The following is a 27,032-nucleotide window of genomic DNA, read 5'->3' as shown; positions in this document are numbered from 1 at the left end:
CTTGTGTCCTATTGTGACGTGATGAAACTTGGGTGCATCATTACATCCCAGAGTCAAAGCAAGCAAGCAAGCAAGCAAGCAAGCAAGCAAGCAAGCAAGCAAGCAAGCAAGCAAGCAAGCATGGAGTGGCAGCGAAGAAACAAAGCAAGTCTGGTCAAGACCAAAACATGCCCATCTGCTGGAAATGTGCTTGCGACCATTTTCTGGGACTCCGCAGGCATTTTACTGGTAGATTTTCTTCAAGAACGAAGAACAATTAATGCACCCAATTACTGTCACCTTTTGGATGACGCAAAAGCTGCGTATTGCAACAAGCAGCACCGGCAACCAATCCAAAACGCCATTCTTCTCCATGACAATGCAAGGCCGCATACTGCCGCTTTAACGCAGGAAGAACTGGAGGAAACTCGCTGGACACCTCTGGAACACCCTCTGTTCAGTCCAGATTTATCGCCCTGCGACTACCATTTGTTTGGACTACTCAAACAACACCTAGGAGGACAGCGGTTCGATGATGAAGCAAGTGTAGAAAAATTTGTGCGCAACTGGCTCCGCACACGTCCCTTCTCTTTCTATCAGGGCAGCATCAAAAACTTAACCCAATCCAATCGAGAAAATGTGTACAGAAGGTCGGACACTATGTAGAAACATTATCTCTATATGTGTACTTTTTTTGGTTGATGCAATAAATTTTTAAAAATACCATAGTTCCCTTATTCACCCAGTAAAACACTCATTTTGAAGTTCTCTTGTGATCCCTAATGATTTTAGTTGACACATTTTAGTCGATAACACCATATCCTAGTTCAAGTCTTTAAATCACGTATTTATAAAGCCGTTCTTCAATTTCAGGAAACTGTGCACTCTGTCCCAGGAAAGCTCTACGATCACCGTTACTTTTTAATAACATTTTCTTCTTCTTCTTTCTCCAATTGCAAATACAAGATTCATCAATATCATATTCTGCCGGTGGCATGATTTCCGATAGTTTCAGCTTCCGTTACAACTTTAAGCTTCTCACTCACAGTAATTGACAGCAAAACTTGTTTTAATTCATCACTTGTTACCACTGATGCTTCTTCACTCAGAACACGAAGTATTAATCAACTGCCACATCATGTAGTTCTTGTGGAAGTGAAAACGGAGCCAGATTTCAGCTATTGCCAAGTAGCACAACGTGAAATCAATGTTGCCACGTTTTCGGAACAAAGTGTATTGAGACCACAACACAAAAAGGCTTAAATATGACTTACACATGAATTAGCAATATTTTTGTAAAAAAAAAAGAGGTAAGCTTATGATATTTACTTTAAGGAACATTAACATTATCTCAGCTTGTTTAATATCTTTATTAACTGCTTCACACTTTGTTTCTTACCAGGTTTTTAAAACTATTAAGTTCTTCTCCACCAATAATCTAGCTTTTTATTGACCACTTTCTAGGGCCTCTAATAATACAAGAACCACTTACAGCAAAGTATATGCTGGTAACACCATAGAGCACTAGGAAAATGTTGGCATCAGAGAGTCGTGAGAAACAGAAGTACAGGCCGGCTGGAAACAGGAACACCAAGATCTGGAGATCGAAGTAGAAGGACGACCACGATGTGGGCTGATGTTCAGACACAGATGCAATGATAGGAATATGATTCTTGGCGTAAGAAGGGTCCAAGAGTGAGTAGAAACGGCCAGTCCAAGGTGAAATTTTTCCTGAATCCAACACAGAAGAATACAAACAAATGGTCATACAAAGTTGTAATTTATAACAAAGGGCCATACTGGTGTCATAAGCAAGAAAAATGTCTTGTGTATCTTTATTAATAATTTAATAATTTAATTTAATAATAATTTAATATTTTGTACAATTTGCTGTACGTTGCGCTGGCACAGCTAGGTCTTATAGCGATGAAGGTTTCAGAAAGGTGAGGAAAATGGGAAACCACATAAAACTATCTTCAGAGCAGCTGGCAATGGGGTTTGAACCCGCTATCCCCCAAATGCAAACTGCTACGTAACCCTAACAACGCAGCCACTCCCTCGGTTAATGCAATTTCAACCAGCAGTATTGCTTTAGGAAGTGCTAAAGAAATCACAAGGGCTACTACTAAGGCAGGTTCCCTTGTCTGTATGTAAGGAGGCAAGGTGATATGGAACAATCACTACTGGCATTTATGCGGTGAGGAGAGGTAATCAATTACTGTGTGGTCAGGACTTCTTTGAATTTTCGTAAGGGACTGTCATGAACTATTGCTGTCTTAGATTTATATCAAAATGGAAAGGATTCTGTGTGTGACAAGCCGCAGGTAAATGCTAGTAAGAACATACAGTACTATAACTGAAAAAAGAAAGCTACAAACAAGTTAATCAAAAGTCAGTTCTCTACAATTCATGGACAATTCTTAACCTCTCCAACCCAAATGACAACCTCCCACAGATGAGGAGGCTCTGGCAGTCACTGTGGAATAACCATTACATCAAGTACAAAAGAAATGCTGTACTGCAGCCAGTCCATAAGAGGAAATATCGCAGCCCCATCAATGATCTTACTTCCTTTGGGGTAAAAACCTGTCTGAAGGACTGTCTTCAAGTCTTGTAAAAGAAAGAATTGCTGGACGGATTATAAAATTGACGAACTTCGCAAAGGACAAATATTGCAGTTATGGCAGAAGGTAGAAAGCTACCACACTTTGTAGTTTTCAAACGAAAAACTCAGCCAAAGTGGAATCGTTCAGCTGGCATTGTCGTTCAAGTGCAGGGACAAGGACAGTTGTCAGCTGATGTCATGAAGGACTAGCTGAAAGTTGTGTGGGATCGATGCCCTGGAGCTTTACTTCATAAAAAATCCAGGCTTGTTCTGGACGGTTTTCATGGTCATTTAGCACAGCCTGTTAAAAATGAGATGTCCCGTCTCAACACTGTTCCAGTCTTAATACCAGGCAGGTTAACATCAATTTTACAGCCGCTAGACATCTCGGGGAATAAACCTTCAAAGATCATCTCCGCTGGTCTTATGGGGAATGGATGACATCTGGTTCCTTCGAATTGAGAAAAGGGGCAGAATTAAGAGACCCGGCATTGAACAATTGTGCTCTTGGATTCTTCAAGCTTGGAATCTGATCATGGAAGATATTGTCGTGAAGAGCTTCAAGAAGACCGGGATATTTAACGCGATGAATGGCTCAGAGGACGTCGTCATATGAGGCAATGTATACGAACAACTCCGCTGATGAAGATTATTGGTCTACCGGTACGTATTCTAAAGGAAGCTGGGGCGAGTTAAGGACAAGTATATCGATGTTATTTATGCATTCAATGAGCTAATTTTAATTTGTGCACTGTTTATGTCTGATATTTATCATGCACGGTTTGTGTTCCTAGGGTTGACCCCAAGATCAAGTCCACCTGTATTGCCACCGCTTTTGAACTTGAACATGGCACAGTCTTTCAAGAACTGTTTAAATTTTGATTTACTTTAGTTATTTGCTTTTAAATATTAATTTGATGAATAAATTAGGTTTTTGAAGTTGTATATCACAATTTTACACCAGATTTTCTTTGTAGTCATCATATAATATCCACACAGATTTACCCTTGAGTTTTGTGCTCGACATTTTAAGAAAAGAAAAAAAAAAAAGGAGGGGGGGGGGGGGGGAAGGTAAATTATGCAAGCAAATATGGTAGTTCCTATTTTAATCTTCTCATTGTCAGCCTCTGAACCTGTGTTAATGCTAAAAGTGCCAGTGGAGAACAGTCTAATATGCTGAGATGGAGAAAGAAGCACAACTTTACCAATTTTTAAGCTATTTTCTAAAAAAAATTACCAAATTGACAACAAATAAACATTCCTTTACATTTTCAGGGAATACTACTACCCTGCACAGAACCAACAGAAGAAATTATATACAAAGAGAGTAGCGAAAGAAGAAAAGGAGAAAAGTTGGGAAATATTTACCCAGAAAATAGAGGAAGATAGCAAAGGGAATCAAAAACTGATATATGGGTTGCTGAAAAGTAAGAGCTCTGATAGAGAAGATATAAAAGCAACTGAAACAGAAGATGGGGATATTACCAGGGACATGGAAGGCATCAGGGAAGAGATGAAGAATTATTTTGAAAGATTACTGAATGGGAGAAAATGAACAAGAAAGAGACACTGAAGTTACTGAAGTAGGGCAGAAACTGAAACTGCCCTAAAACAGATGAAAGGTGGGAAGGCAGCAGGAGTAAACGAACTGACAGCGGATATGATTAAGGCAGCTGGCATCCATGGAATACAATGGTTACATCGGATACTGGGGGGTTGATATGGAAAGAGAATAAACTAACGGATGAATGGAAAAAGGGAATTATACTACCATTGTTCAAGAAAGGGAGTAAAAGGAAGTGCACCAACTACCGAGGAATCACTACTATCACACTGCCTTAAGATAATGGAAAAGATCATAGAAAAGAGATTGAGGAAAATCCTAGAACCCCAATTTGAGAAACAACAGCATGGATTTAGAAGTAAAAGAGGAACAATAGCCTCATTTTTATCCTCCGTCAGTTAAAGGAGAAACACTGGGAGAAAGGAAAGGACTTGATAGTAGTTTTTTTTGCTAGGGGCTTTTACGTCGCACCGACACAGATAGGTCTTATGGCGACGATGGGAGAGGAAAGGCCTAGGAGTTGGTAGGAAGCGGCCGTGGCCTTAATTAAGGTACAGCCCCAGCATTTGCCTGGTGTGAAAATGGGAAACCACGGAAAACCATTTTCAGGGCTGCCGATAGTGGGATTCGAACCTACTATCTCCCGGATGCAAGCTCACAGCCGCGCGCCTCTACGCGCACGGCCAACTCGCCCGGTACTTGATAGTAGTAGTTCTTGGATTTGGAAAAGGCATATGCCAGTGTACCAAGGGATAAAATATGGGAATGCTTGAGGAAACAATGTTCCTGATTCATTAATAAAAAAAGTTCAGAAACTGCATGAAAGTTCTGAGAGCAATGTACAAGAGGGAGGTGTAAGATCAAAATGATTTAAGACAAAAAGAGGTGTTCAGCAAGGCAGTTCGCTTTCCCCGTTATTCATTACACTTATGGACACAATTGAGAAAGAAATCAAGGAAGTAGAAAATGAAGATCTCAATGCTTTTGTTTTTGCTGATGACATCACCATCTGCAGAGAGACTGAAATGGAAGTTCAGAGGAGACTGGGTTACTGGAATACAAAATTTAAAGAATTCAAGTTGACTGTGAGTAAGAGTAAGTCAGTGGCAATGCAGATGAGCAGGACGCCCACATCTTGTAACATCATACTGGAGGGAGAGAAGGTTGAAAGTGTAGAAAGGTTCCATTAATCTGGGTAGTGTCATATCATGTAATGGAAGTGCCAAACTAGAAGTATTAAACAGAGTAGCAAAAGGATCCAGCTTCTTCCACCAAGTACGAAACCTAATCTGGAACAAGGGAATCTCTCCAAGAGCTAAAGAGACAATGTATAAACGTATAATCTGGAGACTTGTGTCATAAATAAGAGAGAAGTGAGTCAAATGCAAGCATGTGAAATGAAGTTTCTTAGGTCAGCTCTACAGAAAAAAAAAAAAAAAAAAAAAAAAAAAAACAACCAACCAGGAGAGACCTGCAGGTGAACTTGACCATGGAGGAAAGGATAGATGCTGTGAGATTAAGGTGGTTAGGTCATGTGAAGCAAATGCACCCAACTCGAACTCCACACCAGTATCTGGAGATTGAGGTGTCCGGAAGACGACCTACTGGATGGCCTAGAAAGAAATAGACTGACCAGGTTAATGAAGATCTCAAGACAGCATAACGTATCCACACAAATGCACATGAAATGCTGTCAGTTGGTACAATTAATTAAATTCACATATATACACAAATTAACACACAGATAACCTTAATCAGAGTATCACAACAAACACTTCACTTTGAGATGATCAACAAAAGCCCCCATTATTACAAACAACTGCCAACACAGCACATAGAGGTTACAACCTTGGAACAAAAAACAGTTGACTGCGTATAAGAATGTCGCTTCAATAATAATAATTTCGTGTGGTTATTTCAATTATTTAATTTTTAACGTGGTTATTTCTAGCTGAATGCAGCCCTTGTAAGGCAGACCCTCTGATGAGGGTGGGCGGCATCGGCCATGTGAAGGTAACTGCGTGTTATTGTGGTGGAGGATAGTGTTGTGTGTGGTGTGCGAGTTGCAGGGATGTTGGGGACAGCACAAACACCCAGCCCCCGAGCCAATGGAATTAACCAATGAAGGTTAAAATCCCTGACCCAGCCAGGAATCGAACCCGGGACCCTCTGAACTGAAGGCCAGTACACTGACCATTCAGCCAACGAGTCGGACGTCGCTTCAATATGGAGACTCCATTTACAGTATGTCAAACCAACAACTCTCTTCCAACAACTACCAATGACTAACTTCAGCAACTCGCTTCACTGTCAAGTTCGTCTCTTTATAAATATGTGCCTGGCTTCCAGAAAGATACGTTACCAAAAAAACTACCTTCTTGAATATTCCAGAGTGTACAATACATAGATTACAATGTATACAATATTCTCAAACGCCCTAGTGCCTATACCATTCTGGAAGTTACAGTGTGTTTCACAATTATGGATTACAATTTACATATACAATACATATACAGATAAGAATAAATTATAATATTAATTTACAGGTATTTACATTAACGGAACTGATGTCAATGTCTACGTACAACACATGTTCATGATATAACCTCACATGCAATACGATCATTCGACTACGTAAATAATACTAATGCTTTCATGACATAACTTCACACACAATACGATCATTCAACTATGTAAATAATAATAACACTAACACTTAATGACATAACCTCATACATAACACGGTCGTATAATAATAATAATAATAATAATAATAATAATAATAATAAATGGATGTAACACTTCACAGCTATACATGCAATAATAATAATAATAATAATAATAATAATAATAATAATAATAATAATAATAATAATAATAATAATAATAATCATGATTGTAAAATAATGATAATGGTGGTCTAGCTCTGAACTGAGTAGGAGTTAGGCATAACTCTATGTAAGACACTGGGGTGGGGGCCCTCAACCCCGACACGGCGCGTCCCAATGGCTGATAGGGAAAGTTCCTGTAGATATGCAGGACAGGTGCGAATAAGGCATAGCCAAATAAGCACCCGCGGATCAACTGAGGGAACAAGGAAAATGGTCAACGGCCTCGACGACATAAGAGGATTCATCCCGATGGCGGAGAGGGCGGAAGAACTGACTGAAATCCACTTCGCGTCTGACTTGCAGCAAGCGGCAAAGTGGTCAGCGTCTGTTCACCAGAGGTGCGGCTGGAAATGTATGTTCTGGAACTATCCACTCCAGTCCTATGAAACTGGACTATGGTCCAATACTTGGATAATCAAGTACTATGAGGCGTGGCAGAAAACAAATTTGTACCCCAGGTGGTAACCAATCCACTGCTGACATTAGCAGCACAACCAGACTATCGGATTCTGGGGAGTCTGGCTGGACACGCAAACAGAGGGAGTCGGAGACCTCTGGCCAACTTCGCCCAAACAGCAAAACATTTTTCGGAACACTGAACATAAATTCTCTCTTGCGGGCAGGGAAGTTGTACGAACTAGAGCAAACCCTAAATGATCAAAAAACAGAAATACTGGCACTCCAAGAAACGAGGCTGACTGACGAACACGCAATGGATTTCGGGAATTACAGACTCTTCAAAAGTAAAACAGACAAACGGATTCTCAAAAACACACCCCATTTAGGAGTTGCATTTGCAGTCAAGAAGAGCATACTTAACTCAGTAATAGGTGTGAAATGTGTAAACAATAGGCTAATGACAATCACCCTAAAGTGTGCAAACAAATCATACACACTGATCAATGCACATATGCCAGTCAATGAAGACAATAAAACAGATCGCGAGAAGGTAGACAAATCCTGGGAAATACTAGAAGAAACAGCATCAAAAATTCCTCAAAACCACGTCAAAATTCTGTTAGGAGATTTCAACGCTCAGCTAGGCAAGGAAAGGAAATACAGGAAAACAGTTGGAAAATTCCCAGCACATAAATGGACGAACCAAAATGGACGGAGATTAGTCGAATTCTGCAGGGCATTCAACCTTAAAGTCATGTCGACTCACTTCAGGAAGAAACCTTCTAAACAAATGACATGGAGATCACCCAACTCCCTCTTGGGCGAGTTTCAAATTGACCACGTGGCAATTTCGTACCCAAACCACAGAGAAATTATGAATGTCCAAGTAAGGAAGGGTGCAAACATAGACTCAGACCACTATCTGACAAGAGTCAAACTACAGTTGATACCCCAAATGTTCAGAAGAAGGAAGCAAATAATTCCGAAATTTGATACCAGTCGGATCCAGCCATCTCTCACCGAAGAATTAGAGAAAAAGCAGTCCAACAATTGGCAGCAACTCAAGACCAAACTAATTGAAACAGCACAAACACTGATTCCTCTGCAGAAAAGAAAAAAACACCCTTGGTGGAACGCAGACTGTGAACAAGCCATCCAATCCCGGCAGAATGCATACAATAAGTGGAACAGCAAAAAGACCGATAAGAATCACAAAATGTTTTTGGCAGTCAGGAAAGAGGCAGCGAAATTAATCCGACAGACCAAAAGGAAATTCGAGAAAGATCAACTACTGGAAATTGAAAAGGACTTCGAAAAAAACCACACACGAAATTTCTACAAGAACTTCAAAACAAAGCTAACAGGGTATCAGCCACAAAACCTTTGCTTTAAGAAAGTAAATGGGCAATTTGCACTGAACAATCAAGAAAACTGCACCGAACTTGCAAGGTATTTTGAAGAACTGCTTAACAGCCCAGAGCCAACACAAAGATTTCCACCGCAGGAACCTGACTTCACAAACCCAAATTCAGTACCACCGGATGAAGAAGAAATTACCAGACAGATAAAACGACTTAAAATGAATAAAGCTGCAGGTGAGGATGGGATCATAGCAGAAATTCTGAAATCAGCAGGCCCAAATACTATAAAAGAATTCACCGGTATCATCCAAGAGATTTGGGAAACAGAACAAATTCCAGAAGATTGGAAAAGTGCACTAATTCATCCTTTACATAAGAAAGGAGACAGAACAGATGTAAATAACTACAGAGGAATCTCATTGGTATCTGTTGCCTACAAAATTTTATCTCAGTGCCTTCTCGATAGAGCCCAACAGCAACTAGAACCAAAAATTGGAGAATATCAAGCAGGTTTCAGACCAGGCCGTTCGTGTCCAGAGCAAATTTTGAACCTAAAGTTAATCCTAAGGCATCAGAGAATTTGTAGCAAAAATGTAGTTTGTACTTTTGTTGATTTCAAAAAGGCCTATGATTCAGTTGATCGTCAATCACTGTTTCAGATTTTAAAAGAACAGGGTCTAGACCGGAAAACACTCGCAATTGTAAAAGAGACATTGACAGACACAAAATCTAAGGTTAAATTCATGGGGGAAATATCAGACCCTTTTCCGATCAAAACAGGAGTAAGACAGGGAGATGGGCTCTCTCCACTACTCTTCAACTGCGTCCTTGAAAAGGTAATACAGGAATGGCGCAAACAGAAGTCTGCCCTCAAGATTGACCAACCAATCACTCTTGGTAGGGGCAAATTAGCAGTAGACTGCCTGGCATTTGCGGACGATCTGGCAATCTTAACTCGTGACGTTTCAACAGCCATAAACCAGATCGAACTCCTGAAAGAAACAGCGGAAAAAGTCGGCCTCCAAATATCGTTTGAAAAAACTGAATACATGACCTGCAGCAAAGAAGCCCCTAAATTCATGGAGACAAAATATGGCAAAATAAAACGGGTCCGGCAATTCAAATATCTCGGTGAAATAATTCAGGAGAATGGAATGGAAACAAAAGCCAATGAAGTTAGATGCCAAAAAATGGAAACTGCGTATAGACTCACCCAAAATATCTATAACAAAAAGTGTCTCTCCAAGCATGCTAAACTAAGACACTATAATACAGTTATTAAACCAGAATGCCTCTATGGATCAGAGACACTAATTTTGAACAGGAAAACTGATCTAGAAAATATTCAGAAAAAGGAACGCAAGATCATTAGAAAAATTTTAGGCCCAAAACTCGTAGATGAACAGTACCGCCTTAGAGGGAAACAGGAAATCAAACAATTTTCTAACATTCACAGCGACATCAGAAAACGCAGATTAAGATTCTTTGGACATATAAAAAGGATGAACCCAGATAGACTTAACCAAGCAAATAGTTGAATTTTATGAAAACCGAAGTAAAGCTAAAACGGATACAATAAAATGGATTGGCGAAATTAAAACAGATCTCAAACTGGCAGGAATTACACCTGAAGACATCCAAAGCCGGGTTATCTTCAGAACCAAAGTTCATAAGTGGCAAGTTGACCAAGAGGAAAAACCAAAGAAGAAGACCGGAACAACATGGTCTCAAGAGAGAAAAGAAGCACACAGCAAACGAATGAAGGAAGTGTGGGCACAAAGAAAGGCAAATGCCTGTCTCTAAGTACTTTGCGTAGTCCTAATGGGCTCATTCGCAATATATATATATATATAATTTAATTAATTATCGTTCAGGCCATCTATGGACCACGTTTTACAGTCTTTACGTTATTTTTCACCAGTCCTGACTTCACATTCTGCCAGTACTTCTTCATCCTTGCACTGACTTCTTTCTTCTGTTCTTCTGTGTAGGTTCTCTTCTTCTTCTTCTTCTTCACAAGTTCTTCCCCAGTCTCCTGAAAACCCTTGAACTCCTTCACTTTTTGTCTAAATTTGTTTCTGTCCAGTACGTCCTCTTTTTCTACTCCTATCCTGGCCAGGTCGGTCCTTACTTCCCGAAACCATTTTGGTTCCGTCTTCCTTAGGCTGAAGAAGCTGAAAATCCTTTTTGTCAGACGGTTGGTGTCCATTCTCTGTAGATGTCCATAAAATTGAAGCCTTCGCTTTTTCATCAATACCACGACTTCCTCTGTCTTCTGGTATAGTTCTTTGTTGGGTCTAAGTCTCCTCTCCCCACCTTTCATTTTCGGGCCCAAGATCTTCCGGAGCATTTTCCTCTCTTTCTTTCCGATGTTCTCTAGATCACCCTTTCCAATCATGTCCAATGTTTCTGCTGCGTATAAGCATTCAGGTCTGATGACTGTGTCCAGATGTCTTAATTTGGCTCCATATGACAAAGCTTTCTTGTTGTAGGTGTCTCTAGTGAGCTGATACGCTGTTTCCATTTTTCTCGCTCGTTCTATCAGAGCTAGCTTCTCTGATCCATTCTCTTGAACTATTTCTCCAAGATACTTGAAGCTCTTTACCCTTTTGACTTTCCCCTCTTTCAACTTTAACATTTGGGGAGCCTCTTTGATGTTGGTCATAAATTCAGTCTTACTGTATGATATTTGCAGTCCAGTCATTTCTGCTATGCTATGGAGTTGTTCCACTCTTTTCTTTGCTATTTCTATGTCACTGGCAAAGACTGCGATATCATCAGCATATGCCAGGCAGTCTATCCGTATAGCACCTGCCCCTCTTCCAATACGGAATGCTTCTTTGTCTGGGATTCCTTCTTTCCATTCCCTTATCACCTTTTCCAAGACACAGTTAAAGAGAATTGGTGAGAGTCCATCCCCTTGTCTCACACCAGTCTTGACTTCAAAGGACTCCGATATTTCACCCATGAACTTGACCTTTGACTTGGTGTTGGTAAGTGTCTGTTTGATGATATTCCTTGTTTTACTGTCCACACCAAATTCTTCCAGTATTCCGAATAACGTCTCTCTATCTACCGAATCGTAGGCCTTCTTAAAATCCACGAAGACTACAACATATTTGCTTCGTCCCAGCATCTTGTACTTTATGATGTTCTTGAGATTAAAAATCTGCTCAGCGCATGATCTGCCTTTCCGGAATCCAGCTTGGTACTCGCCCAGTTCTTCATCGAGTCTTTCTTCAACCCTGGTTTGAAGGGCTTTAGACAGCATTTTATATGGGACCGAAAGCAGCGAAATTCCTCTATAATTATTGACATCCTTCTTGTTCCCTTTTTTGTGTAATGGATGTATTAAAGCAGTTAGCCAGTCTTCTGGAATTCTTTCCGTTTCCCAAATAATTTTAAATAAATGGGTCAATGATGAGATTAATTCTGCATTTCCCATTTTGAGCAGTTCTGCCACAATACCGTCTTCACCTGCTGCCTTGTTATTTTTTAGCTCCTGGATGATTTTGGATACCTCACGTTCGTCAGGTGGCTTTGAATCTGGCATTGTTACCTGCGGTCGCTTAATTGCCAGTCTTTCTTGTGGACCGTCGCAATTCAGTAATCTTTTGAAATATCTGGCGAGAATTTGACAGTTTTCCTTATTGTTCATTCCTAGTTTACCCTCTTCATCCTCAAAACATAGACCAGGTGATTTATATCCTTTTAACCGTGACTTAAAGGTCTGATAGAAATTTCTGGTGTTATTTTTCTGGAAATCTTCTGAGGTCTTCTTCAGCTGATCTGTTTCATATTGTCTTTTCGCTTGCCTGAAAGTTTGTGCTGTCAATTTTCTTTGATCTCTGAAGGCAATCAAGTCACAGTTCCTTCTGGTGGAACTCCATTTCTTCCATGCCTCCATTCTGCGCAAGAGTGCATCTTCACATGTTTCATTCCACCATTCACGTTTCTTTCGTTTCGCCAAGAGAATGGTTTTACTTGCAGCATGTTTAATATTGTCTCGAATGTCATCCCAGTTTACTGAATTCATGTTTTCCAGCTCTTTTTGGTATTGATGCTTTATTTCCTCACTAAGTTTTAACCTTCCCACATCGTATCTTGGTACTCTTTTCTCCTTTCGTCTTTTCCTGACTGGGAGAAGTCTCATCTTTATTTTGGTTAAATAATGATCAGAATCAACTTGGGCACCTCGTAATACTTTCACGTTCATGATTTCTTTTTGCGCTTGTTTAGAGATCGCCACATGGTCAATTTGGAATTCACCCAGAATCGGATTGGGAGATCTCCACGTTTTTTGTTTTCTTGGCAAGTGTCTGAATTTAGTTGACATGAGTTGTAGATTAAATAATAATAATAATAATAATAATTCGAGCTCGAAATCCGTATTAGTTAACCATGGGTGAGAGAATATTGTTCTCAAGTTATACCTGATATCGCACTTGCGTCCAGCAGAAACATGGGATACAGTGGAGAGGGAAAAACTATACCAGGACAGAATTCAGTGGAGGCATATTGCTCACAAAGTTCCTACCTGGCTTGTTGGAAGGAAATCCTGATGATGATGATGATGATGAATGACTACTACCCTGCAATGGAGTCTGACTCCATGGCTAAATGGTTAGCATGCTGGCCTTTGTTTCAAGAGGTCCCGGTCGGGTCGAGGATTTTAACTTTCATTAGTTAACTCCTATGGCTCGGGGGGTTGGGTGTTTGAGACGTTTTCAGCATTAGATTTCAGTTTAGATAGGGCCACATCCTCACAGAAAAGCAGGTAGCCCATACGGTGTCAAATCAAAAGACTAGCACTAGGCCTCTCCGGAGGCCACACACACACCATTATTATTATTATTATTATTATTATTATTATTATTATTATTATTATTATTATTATTACCCTGCAATTGGAAAAAACTAAACAAAAAACCTACTTTCTGGCTGAAAATTAATATTGAGAGAACTCTCCCAAAATCTGTATTTCTTGACATGTCTGCCAGAGATGCCATACCTGCTAGATTCAAGAAACATTCCCAGCAATATCTCCTCAATAAAAGTGAAATTTCTGCAGGGCATCAACTGAAACTAAATTGTAAAATTAGACTCATCTCAACACATATTGTCATTTCCTATATTGTAAATTATTAATAGTTACTTGATTATATGTAGCCGCTAAGTAGTAAGGATTCATTATTGTAGTCCGGCTTTATGGCTAAATGGTTTGTGTGCTGGCCTTGGGTCACAGGGGGCTGGGTGTATGGCGCCTTCAACATCATTATTCAACCTCATCATGACGCGCAGGTCGCCTACAGGCGTCAAATCAAAAGACCTGCACCTGGCGAGCCGAACATGTCCTCGAACACTCCCAGCATTAAACAGTCACATGCCATTTCAATATTGTTTGTAAATCTTTTACTACTTTATAATCACCATCATTGTCCATAACTTCATTGCTATCCTTATCTGTATTGGTATTCTAGTAAGTTAATAGTTGTAAGTACTGACTTACCCAGATGGCAGAGAAGACCAAATGGTCTGGTTCTCTAAAGCGTGTTTCAGTATGGCGACCCCATCGAATGGAACTTTGTGAATTAAGAGTATCGTTTTGTAATCTTTTTCAAGATTCCAGATGTCAACTCAGAATGAGAAGAACTATTTATAATAATAAGCTTAATAAAGTAGGCTATATCAGAATTATTTCTCAATATGTAACACATAAATGCAGACAATGCAAGACATACCCGTAAGTGTCAATGCTCCTCCCACTATGGCACTGACAGCAGCAGTTCCGACCACCATAGCTCGGAACAGAACGTCAAAGTCCTCCTTGGTCATTCGGCTCCGTAGGTAATCCACCAAGGTGTGCAGTTGGCACAGTCCGAAAACACCCAGTGCCTGAAATGTATAGGAATGTCTTGTTGGAGGTTGCAAATATGAGGCATTTCATCAAGAATCTTAAAATGGAGCAAAAAATTAAAGAAAAAGGGAAGGTTGGGAAGGAACATGAGAATTTCACAATTCTAATTCTGTTATTCTGTATTTTAAACCCATCTGAATAAAATCCCAACATAAATTTTAAGTAGTTTTTCTCAAAGAAAATAATATTGGCAACATTTTTAAATTGCTGTATTTAATGTTCAATACAATGACTGACTGCCTAATTGATAAATTAATTAATTAATGTTGGTGTGGTTTCTGGGGAGGACTGGTGCAGGTCTTTCTATACTGTATAACGCCTATCGGTGACCCGCGCATCTGAATGCGAGATGATGATAATGAGGTAGGGAAAAGGTGAAACCCAGTGTTGGCACATAGCTTAATCCTCTCCAATAACACCAAGGAGTTTCGTCATGGCTTGACGTCTCCATCCAACGGACAAATCACCATCTATAGCGGCATATGCCCTCACTCCTTATGAACACTGCGGAGAGGTTTGAAATTGAATTCAGGATTTTGGCACACAATTTAGAGATTATAAATTGTATATCACAACCTCTCCTATCCAACTGGCCAAAATTCTGATGGTAAGATTTTTTTCCACCAATGGAACTCGAACTGCCAAACCACGATCTCAGACCATAAAGAACTGACGTCTGAATGATCGTGGGCACCAGGCGGGCAATACAGTAAAATACCAGTATAACAAAATTTTGGGGACCTCAGAAATTAATTTATTATAGTGAAATTTTGTTACAGTGAAACCTCAATGCATTCCTCATTAACACATTTTCCTGCTTAGCACATCATAATTTCGAAGTCCCGATTCTCATTGTATTAAATCTATATTAAAATACCTCACTTATCATGTCACGAATTTTAATTATTACCGCTTAGTACAATCACATTTTTCCTAGCCCTGAAAACGTTATTTGTCATCTCCTGTGGAAGGAACATGATTTCCAACTCAGAGCCCTCGCCGCAGTTGCATGATAACTGGAAAAGGCCTTGAATTCTGAACTACACAGGATAAAATGTACCTTCGGGGAGCAAACCATTAGCCTCCAAAATGCTCAGTTTTGCTTGGCGGTCAGCAGTGAAACTGCAGAATAACATAATGAGCCTGTTTGTGTTTGTACTTCACATTCCATTCAGAGGTTAGAAATGTATTTCGTGTCTAGTTGTACAGTGACAGGAAGCGAATATTTGTCGCCCGATAGCCTACATCTGCAAAATAATCGTGTGAAGTTGACCAGTGTTGTGCATATTTGACTTGTGATAACCTACCGTATAATCGCGAATACCACCTGCACTGTTTTTCGAAAATATCGCTTCCAAAATTGGGTGTGGGTCTTATTTAAAATTTTGGGAAATTTATCTTTCCGAATGCGCGTAAATCGGGCATCACCACCGGCGCGGCTTGGCAACAATGCTCTCTCTGTTCACAGTGTACGCTACTTCCGCGCTTGGCGTCTCACGCACGTTCTCGGAGTATCAACATGAATTCCACAAAGTGTTTGCGATCTTTAACTGCAAGTGAGAAACTGAAAGTAGTTCGGGAAGCCGAAAATAATGGAAATCGTGCCGCCGGTAGGAAATATGATATTGACAAGTCGTGTGTTCACGATTGGAGAAAGAAGAAAAATGTGTTATTAACATGTAGTGGTGATTGTAGAGCTTTTCGTGGACCGAGTATACAGTTTCCAGAAATTGAAAAAGAACTTTATAAATATGTGACAGAAAGGCGGGAATTGTGTCAGCTAAAGGCATTAGAGATCGCAAAGGAACTTTCATTGGAAGGGTTTAAGGCAATGCCGCCGTACATTGTTCTCAAGCGAAAGATGCTTCCTAAAAATCTACCCGCTGATGTTATCATCAGATCTCGGAACTCCGGCTGGATGGAATGTTCACTTGTGGAAAACTGCGTAAAGTGTGTCTGGCAACGTTGCCCTGGTGCATTATTGGGACAAAAGAGCTTGCTTGTTCTCGACAGTTATCGCGGCCACACAACAGACGCTGTGAAGAAACATATCAAGGATGGGAAAACTGACCTAGCAGTCATTCCAAGCGGGATAACATCTATGCTACAGCTGCTGGATGCCTGCTTGAATCGTTCATTTAAAGCAGCCTTGAAACAGCTGTATACAGAATGGATAGCGGCTGATAATCACACACTGACGCCAACAGGTCACATTCAGCACTCAGAAGTTCCTGTGTTTGTGGATTTTGACAGCATGGAATCGTATCCATGGAGACCTCATATGGAAAAGCTTCAGGAAAAGTAGCATTTTTAATGCTATGGATGGCAGCGATGACAACATTTTGGGGGAAGGTGATGGTGATGAAAGTTCCGAAGTTGGTACTGATGATGATGATGATGATGATGATGATGATGATGATGAATGAACTCGTTGGATATCGTACTGGAAATGTTTGTTTACTTTTATTTGTAATTTCTAATCTTTTGATGTGTGTTAGTAAAGATTGTAAATAATTTTGACATTTTTTCTTTTTAAATTTTGTTCTTTCAAAATAAGGGTGCGGGTCTTATTCGGTGGCGGGTGGCATTCGAGATAATACGGTAATTATGGATACGGAAAAGTCGTAAATTTCCTTACCAATGTAAGGATGTTTTTTTGAGAGTCCACTTTTTCAATACATTGTTTTTTACTGGTTTACATAAATATTTTTACATAGGTAGTAGGAACAGTGGCTGAAGATGCCTAAAAACAAGCAAAACATATTGCACTTAAGACATAATAATATAATTTTTTAAATGTAAACCAATAAAAAACAATGCATTGAAAAGGTGGACTCTCAAAAAGACATTATTCTAGAAAGGTATATGTTGCTCAATACGGACCCAACGATGAGATTTATAACTTGTAATAAATCCCCTTATGTCGTAAAAAATAATATCTAGTGTTTCCATATCCCTATTGGATAGTTTTTATTTGTGTATTCACTAGTTAGATTTTTTGCTTAGCACGTTCTTCTTCATTATCCCTTGAAGAAATGTCTTAATGGGGTTTTACTGTATATATTGAAATAGGTTAATTCTTAAGAAGTCTCCTGTTGTTACATCCGTTGCAGGATCTACATTACTTCAACAGATGATAGAAAAATTGGCAGATATGTACATGAAGTAATGAAATACAGTAATCGCAAGAGGTTTTCTGTATATACGAGGATTGGGGCAAAAGTCATGGCAACTATTTTTTTCTTGTAGATATGTGAATGGATCACAAACGTATATGTGTTGTGTGGAAGTTCTGCAGGCATAGTGTGTATGCAGAACAACAGATGGCTCTGTGATAGCTGGTAGTAGCGCAGCGAGGGCTGTGAAATCAGTCAGTTGGTGAGTGTCGTGCGAGATGGGAGTAACCCGCGTTGAGCAGCACGCTTACATCAAAATAGCTGTTCTCCGAAGGAGAAATTCGATGGAATGTCACAGTGAATTAGTGGAAGCCCTTGGGAATAATGCCCTACCATAATGTACAGTAGCACGGTGGGTAGGAAAGTTTCAGCGAGGACGTTTGTCAACCAGTGATGAGCAACGTTCGGGATGACCTGTCAGTGTGTGGACTGACGCGGCACGTGCCGTCATTGAGCAGCTCCTGGATGAAGACAGATGATGGACGCTACTGGAGTTAGAGAGGGCAAGTGGCATCGAGAAATGCACCGTCCACAGGATATTGCGTAATGAGCTGCAACTGCACAAAATCGCATCGCGGTGGGTACTGCATGCACTAACAGAAGTTGAAAGTTGGGTGCGCTATGCAATATGCTCCGACCACCTTGCACGCTGGTAACAGGACGGCGATAAATTCTTGTCACGAATAATCGCCATTGATGAATTCTGGGCCATGGCATACGAACCAGAACTGAAACGTCAGTCCGCGGAGTGGCGACATGCTGGATCACCAAGGAGGCAGAAAGTCCGTCAGAATCTTTCCCCAGTGAAATTGATGGTGATCGTCGCGTATGATGTCAGGGGTGTCATTGTTTGCCACTTTGTTCCACATGGCAGAACAGTTTTTAATTTCATGTGGCTTTTTCTAGCCGGGGGGAGCCCTTGTAAGGCAGACACTCCGATGAGGGTGGGCGGCATCTGCCATGTGTAGGTAACTGCGTGTTATTGTGGTGGAGGATAGTGTTATGTGTTGTGTGCGAGTTGCAGGGATGTTGGGGACAGCACAAAAACCCAGCTCACGAGCCACTGGAATTAACCAATGAAGGTTAAAATCCCCAACCTGGCCAGGAATTGAACCCGGGACCCTCTGAACCGAAGGCCAGTACGCTGACTATTCAACTGAGTTGGACGGCAGAACAGTGACCGCACAGTACAGGGACTTCCTGGTGCAACAGGTACGACGTGGCGTTCGGGAGAAACATCCGGATCTTGTGGACAGTGCAATAATCCTGCACGACAATGCAAAACCACATAAAGCAGTGTGTGTAGGGCAGCTACTGCGACGTTGGGGATGGGAAGAATTGGAGTACCCACCATACTCTCCCGACATTTCGCCCTGTGACGTTGATCTCATTCAAAAGATTAAGGAACCACTACGTGGTAGGCGGGTAGCAACACGAGAGGACATTGCTAATACTGTGCGCCTACAAGTGACCTGATTCACTCATGGTGCGGCAAATGCTGAGGCAGATGGTATTCAGCGCCTCCCACATCGTTGGTAGCGTGTGGTGTCAGTAGCAGGGGACTCCTTTGAGGGTCTTTAGGCCCAGGTTTGTCATGTCAACTTTGTGTGTCCTGTGTTGTCATTCTTTTGCACCGGGAAGGCCATATTGCCCTGTAAACTACCGTAATAAATTAGTGTGTTACGATATTTCAGTGCTGTTCATTGTCCACACTGTAATTAACACCTTGTCCTTTCATCTGTATATATCTCATTTTCCAACCGGACTGGTATCTTCAAGAAAAAAAATAGTTGCCATGACTTTTGCCTCAACCCTCGCATCAAATTTTATGTTGTTACTTTCTAGTAATTGATATACGCTGCACAAAAGCAGAAGAAGATAACCTTTTCAGTTCTACTACAGCAGAACCAGTAACTCCACCATTTCCTTACCTCTCCAGTATTTACAAAGATATCCTAATTATCCTAGCGATATTCTTAAAATTAAACACAGGTAATCCTTGAAGTGCCCCTGTAGGACGCCTTTTCAGTAAAAGAAAGATGTATTCCGTCAAACAGGTCGAAGCTTAGGGATGAGAATTTCAAGAACTAATTATTTGTACAGTAAATGGCATTAACTAAAATAAAAATTATGGGAAAAGATAATTTGGAAGTTCCAAGCTATTGTGTTTAGTGTCACCTAGTGATGATACACACTTAAGCCTGCCTGGTGGCCATGATCGTTAAGGCATTGAAGTCTAAACGGTCTGACATTATGGTTAGCCGGTTCGAGTCCCGTTGGTCGAAAAAATGTTCACCATCAGAATGTTGGACAGCAGAGCAGGGGAGGTGATGGTACACAATTTCTAATCACTAGATTGCATGCCAAAAGCCTGGATTAAATTCCAAACCTCTCCGCAAATCTCATATGGAGTAAGGGCATATGACACTACTGATGGTGATTTGTCCGTCAGATGGGGATGTTAAAGCCTTGAGCAGACCCCTTGGTGTTATACGACAGGAGTAGGCTACATGCTGGCACCAGGTTTCACCCTCTCCCTTCCTACTATCATATATCACATCATTCATTTCATCTCATTAACTCCTCATTATGATGAGGTTGACGTCAGGAAGGGCATCTGGTAATTCGAAGCCTACGACGACAGATTCATCTCACCTCATACCCGACCCCGGAGAGACATGGGACAAGGGTTGGACAAAGAAACCAACAGTGATGCTACACACTTAATGTGTCTATGCCCAAAAAACCCACAAAAAATTAATAATGTCTTCTCCTTGCAAACTTTGGTATTGTTACAGCCTCGTGCAAAAAAAAAAGAAGTCTGAGATTTCCTTAAAGTAATTTTTTTCTCAATTTACTTTACATCACACTAACACAGAATCGTCTTATGGCGAAAATGGGATAGGAAAGGGCTTGGAATGGGAAGGAAGTGACCGTGGATTTAATTACGATACAGTCTTGGCATTTGCCTGGTGCGAAAATGGGAAACTACGGAAAACCATCTTCAGGGCTGCCAACAGCGGGGTTCAAAACCACTATCTCCTGAATACAAGCTCGAAGTAATTGTAATTTTATTGATTATTTGTTGAAAAAGTAATTTGTAGTTGATTAAAATTGAGATACCAGAACTTCAAAACACTGCAACTAAAATTGGCCTTAACATATCATTCAACAGACATTATGTTCCAAAAAAAATCATCAAAAGAAATGAGCATAAATTATAATAAAGTCAAATGTTGCCCAATTCAAATACCTAGGAGAAGTAACAACAAGCAACAAATGAAAAAAAACCTTGATCCAAATAAGAATAAACAAGCTACCTAAACCAAAAAAGTTAATTTGGAACATAAAAAAAAGTCTATTCACACATACAAAACAAAAACACAACAACACAGTTATGAAAACAGAAGCAATATATGCAGCAGAGACCCTTTCATCTGAACGAACAATCAAAGACCGACAGATTCCAGAAGTTGCACTGAGTGCAAACAGAACAAGTAGTTCTCAAGAGGCTAGGAGTAACACTAAACAATTACGCAGCAGAAAGAAAAGTAAGTGACAATTCTTCCAGTAAGAAGTTATACAGAATTATAATCAAAACCATAAACATAATTTTTTATCTTTCATTACAGATATACCAACAAGCCATTTTGGAACATACGAAAACATTTTAAATCCTATATCACATTAGAAAGTGTTTCATCAACAAGTTTCTTCATGAACAATATTCTCCTATTGACAATATAAAATTAATGCCAATACATATGTATAAATGTTACTCCAGCAACAATGAGAACAAGTCAAATGTCCATAACATAGACAATTATCAACTGCACAAAATTGTCAATATAGTTAACGAAGTTTTAATGACAATCATACAAGTTAAGCAACATTGAATCAATACAATTAGCCAGATCTCAAAAGTTTTTTATTTTTAAAAATAATTTTAAAGGATGTTCACCAGATGAGTTTCGTCAATAAAATGTGTGATAGATTTTTAGACAAATATGTTTTAACTTAAAGACATAATTTTATTGTTATATGACTTGTAAAATAATATAAGATTTGTCAATCAGTTTTATAGGCATAATCCTAATCCAAAAGAATTGTTTCATGATCTTATATAACCTTAAGTAAATAATAACTGGCTGATGATGCTCACGAAAAAGGAGCTAAACATGTACCATATCAACATCTTAATAAATATGTAAGTTTGTACTAAGTTTTTATTGTATTGAATAGGTGGTAATTAACAAAATTATAAGAATTTGTATCATAAGATTCCAGATCAGAAAAAAGAATTGTAACAACCTCTACCAACAAAAAATACCAGAAAGATGGACAGTGGCGGATAGTACCTAACAAAATCATGTACAAAGAGTTGGAACTCATTACTGATACTAAGTGTAAAAGGAGACTTGATTCTTTGGACACATAATGAGAACGTAGGATTTGATACTTCTGAAACAAACAGAACAGTACAGTACAATCTCGACTCAAAAAAATACCATAACAGGCAGCAGATGGATCAGAAAAATAAGACGGGATCTGAAGGAAATTGGCCTTACACCAGAAGACACCCCAGATAAGATAAAATTAAACAAAAGAATCCAGGACACAAACATCCACTTCACACTTGCAAGAGGAATATTTTCAACACCAAAAAGGGCACGAAGATCGGACACATGGAAAAGCACTTGGAAAGACTGCTAGGCCCGAACAGTCCTTTCGAAGACAGTTGGATAATAGGCTGACTACAGTGATCCTACGCGGTCATAAAATTAAAGAAGAACCGAGTGAAATATTTCTTAGGTAACTGTAATTCAGCCCAATTACTTTTTGGACTCTTCCCATCACTGCACACACATAAGAGGTCCTTCCCCAAGCAGTGTGCACATTAATCCGTTAACTGGTCCACAAAAAAACTCATGACCACATGGTCCTTTTAGTCGGTCACCTTCTACAACAGGCTGGAACTACCTGTGGGTGTATTCACATCCTCCCACTGGCCAGGTGCCAATTCTCAATAATTTTCAATGCCATCATTCAGTTCCACACGAAGGTTGCCTCTTTCAATTGCCTCGTACGGCAGGCAGGCTGAGGATACCATGAGAGTGTTTAATGCCCCTACTCACACAGGAGCCTTTGATACTGAGATCACATACCATGCAAGGACAAATGGGTATGTCCGAGGAGTAGAAAAGTGCCAGATGAGATTATAGCTCTAGTTAAACAACTGTATAAAGAAACAAAGAACTGTGTGCAAATTCAAGAAGGCAGGTCAAGTTGTTTTGAAACCAAAAGCAAAGTCCGACAAGGTAGCTGCCTATCACATTCTTCATTATTGTAACTGATGAGGTCATAAAAGCAGTAGAAAGGAAGAAATCAGACAAATACCCTTGTTTTGGCCCATTATGTTATGCTACAGGGTGAGGCAGAATCAAAAGTACAAGCTAAACAATTATGGTTAAGTTATCCAATTCTAAGATATGGACTGAAAGCAGCAACTTTGGCTAGATGTGTAAAACATTTTCTACAGGCCACCGAATTGAAGGTACCCCATTCTTATCTCCAAAAGACAAGGAGACACAAAATAAGAATCTAGGAATTAAGCAAAGTATGATGGCATGGACATATGAGAGAGATAGCTCCAAATAGAAACCCAGGAGGATTGTTGTTGGTACGATGCCCAGAGCTTGTGATGGTTGGGAAAAAGCAAATTTTCAAAGACCTCACAAAATGTGATGTAAATTGGCAGCATAAAGTAGAACATCAGCTATGGATGGTCAGGATAAACTGGAAAAGGCTTGCCACACCTAGCTCGCTGAAGCGTAGAACATGATGATGAATGATGATTAACAAGACAGAAATAAATTTAGTATACTATATTAACAGTGATTTTTGGCGATTCCAAGAAATACGTTATTTTACCACTATTTTGAGACATTTCCGTTAAGCTACAGGTTCTTACTGAAAATTAACAGGGTGAATATAAATTTGAGTCTGGTACACCTTCCAAACCCCATGGCACTACGGCCCGTGAAGCGACCAAGTGACCGCTGCTCAGCCCGAAGGCCTGCAGATTACCAAAGATCTTCATGTCTTCCATCAATTCTTTGTCAGTGTTCACCTTCAGTACTGTGAATATCATTAAAAGTAAAATGTTTGTTCATAAATGAATAAGAATCATCAAACTCTCTCCTTTTAACAAAAATAGAAAAAAAATAATGCTCACCAGCATGTGTTCAGAGCTCTGCACAGGCTGGAAGCCCACGAAGCTGATCTGCATGGAGAGTATGGTGCCCACACAGTAAAGAGTACTGTAGGCCACATAGATGCGGTGAGAGAAGCGTCCCGTTGCCATCAGCGTCAAAACATGCAGGGGAATCAGGTTAATCAGAAACACGTAGCCACCCCATGATGAAACCTGTAATCACAGACTGTTTTCATAAATCCAGAATCAGCACAAGCTAGGAAGGACGGTAGTGATTGTTGTAAGGGGAGTACAACTACAGTCTATGTCAAGCTGTTTCCATTGGCACAAACAACATTTAACAAAGGAAATTTTCTGCTGAGTGCAATGCATTGAGCGGGTGGAATTCAGATAATTCTGAGTAGCCTCTGGAAGCCAAAACACTTCCCATTTGACACAGACTATAGGCAACCATCCCCAGGGAACATACTCAAGGTCGGGACAGGTGGGGACAGCAACTGAAAGCAGAGAGAAGCAATGGAAATGAACAAACAGGTGACAAATGCAGTCAGACAGGAACAATTGATAGGACAAACACAGTGACAGACCTGTCTCCACATCTTCAATCTCATTTCTTCTCCATGTCAAAATATCTCCCTCAATGAGTGTTGGTGCCCACCTTCTGATGAAGCTGAGTAGCAGAAATGAGTTTGTCAGGGGCCTGAGAAGAAACACTGGAACTGATGTGAGGAAAGAGCTCATCTATTTTAAGACAACAGCGTGTAAATACATGGAGATTGTCTTTTGTGTTTACATGTTTGCCCTCGTTTCCTCTTTTGCTGCTCCTTCTCATGCTGACCTGTCATTGTGTTCATTTTCATATTCACATCAATACAAATAAAATATTTCCATCAGAATTAAAACAAACAACAGCTGGTACTTGTGTTGATAAACTTTACAATAATAGGCATTTCATTTCATCCTATACTGATTTGTCATGCCTTTGCTGGCGAGATGTAGTGTTTACAGTGCACTATGTCTTCTGGTATGGGCTATATCAAATTTGTTACTTTCATTGACTTGCCTCAGTCTCATCCTTGGCTTTGAGAATATGAAAGTGACTGAGGTATGAGTGATGCTAGTAATACCATTGCTTATGCAGCTAGTCACTGTTATAAATGGTGTGAAAATATCGCTCATAGGGTCGGTTGGTGCATGCATTTCAGTGGGCTTGGCCGATTGATATGTAATAGCAACGGCTGGCTCGGTGAGGAAAGCAACGGCAAACAACCTCACTCCTCATTTCCCTAGTAAAACTCTTCAGTGATGCCTAGGCTATTTATGATAGCTGTTGGTGGAGCTGCAGAGGATCAAACCAGCCTTTGGGCTGAATACCCAAAATACAATGATTTGTCTAATCTCATAAAAACTACAGTAGATGCCCGCTATAGCAAGTACGGCATATAACGAGAACCCCGTTATAATGACAGATATTGTCTGTCCCTTCAAAATTCCTATGTTAAACTGTGTATTATCCTTCGGTTACAGCGAGAGCCCTATCACCGACTCATCCGTTATTACGAGCGATTAAGCATGCCCGATTTTCTATTGCCAATATTTATGCACCCCAACGATTATGTTGCATGTGTTATTATTTATAAATTTCATTTTCCGTATTGACAGACACAAAGTATAGATAAGAAATGTGTTTTTCCACCATTCAATACAAAATTTATTTTAATAGATTAAGCTAGTACCGGTTTCGGCTCTTTAACGGCCATCATCAGCTAGTACATGTTTTGTTTTAGCCATTAGACTATACACAAGTTGTTATTGTATTAGGCATCCGGATGTCTAATGGGGGATGGAATAATAGCATATAATTAAAATATCAGTGGTCAGGTTAAAAAGTTATAAATAGAGCATGAGTATGTAAAACACATTAAAAACACACAGGTCACAATATATAACATTTAAAAAGTTTCAAAACATTAAAATTGTACGTATAGGTAGACACTTGTTAAAATGTTCAATTTATGTTATATGGATTCCATTCTTCTGTCTTCTGTGCAGATCCTTCTAAGTAATGTTGATTTTAGTTGCGTAGGGTAATCTTCGAGGACATTTTGAAACTAGTGTACGTCTTATTGATGTGGGCCTTTGTCATGATGAAATTTCGTTATGTTATATATCCCAACTTGTGATATACTATGGCAAGTTTCAATACAGTAAACAGCAGGTCTCGAGCATGTATTTAGAAGTAGTCGGTGGTAACACTTCTCTCGTCTATGTTTGTTCTTGTAGTCTGTAAAGATAAAGTGATATAAGTATGCCGGTAGTGTGTGCATGAAGGAATGCCTAGTATGTGTATGGAAAGAGTACTTACTATAGTTGTTGTGGAAGTCTTGTGCTGATGTGTTTGAAAGCTTGTTGTGTTCTACTGCGAGTGAGTCTGGGGCTCATATTAGCTGTGGAGGGGAATGTAGGTGGAGGGGAAGAAGGAGTGGCCGTTGGAGAAGTAGGGGCGGGGTCAGGCTTGTGATTCGTTAGTTTGTTAGAGCGTGTGTTTACTATTTTGAGATAATCATTCTTTAATATCGGAATGGCTTTGTCAAAAATAATGCTGGTTTTTTCATTAATATCATTAATGTTATGATTGGGGTTGGCGTATTGGTCTAAAGAAATGTAGAAATCTTCGGTTATGTTGAGCAGGGGGCCCTTGGAGTTTATATTTAGTATTGTCATGTCGTTATTGATGTTTGTGAAACTATGCTTGGATTCTTCTACATGTTGGCCTATTGATGAGAAATGGTTATGTTTTACTGCATTTATATGTTCATTGTAGCGGATGGTGAAGTTTCTGCCTGTACGTCCTATGTAACTTATGTCACAGTTGTTACATTTGATACGGTAGACACCTGATTGGTTGTATTTATTGTTATTATTG

The 27,032-nt window shown here is 39.8% G+C and overlaps 1 protein-coding gene across 2 annotated transcripts in view; it reads right to left on the bottom strand.

The window, feature by feature from the left end:
* Nucleotides 1–27,032, bottom strand: part of Stt3A (catalytic subunit 3A of the oligosaccharyltransferase complex) — a 182,687-nt gene that overhangs the window by 31,657 nt on the left and 123,998 nt on the right. For both annotated transcript variants that reach the window (XM_067158057.2, XM_067158058.2), the window contains exons 7-9: nt 24,128–24,319; nt 14,541–14,694; nt 1,472–1,710 (exon numbers count right to left, since the gene is read on the bottom strand). In XM_067158057.2, coding sequence (XP_067014158.1) covers nt 1,472–1,710; nt 14,541–14,694; nt 24,128–24,319 — 585 coding nt within the window. The remainder of the gene's footprint in view (nt 1–1,471; nt 1,711–14,540; nt 14,695–24,127; nt 24,320–27,032) is intronic.

This window comes from Anabrus simplex, chromosome 14 (assembly GCF_040414725.1).
Source record: "Anabrus simplex isolate iqAnaSimp1 chromosome 14, ASM4041472v1, whole genome shotgun sequence".
Taxonomy (NCBI): domain Eukaryota; kingdom Metazoa; phylum Arthropoda; class Insecta; order Orthoptera; family Tettigoniidae; genus Anabrus; species Anabrus simplex.
This window is presented reverse-complemented; position numbering and strand designations above follow the sequence as displayed.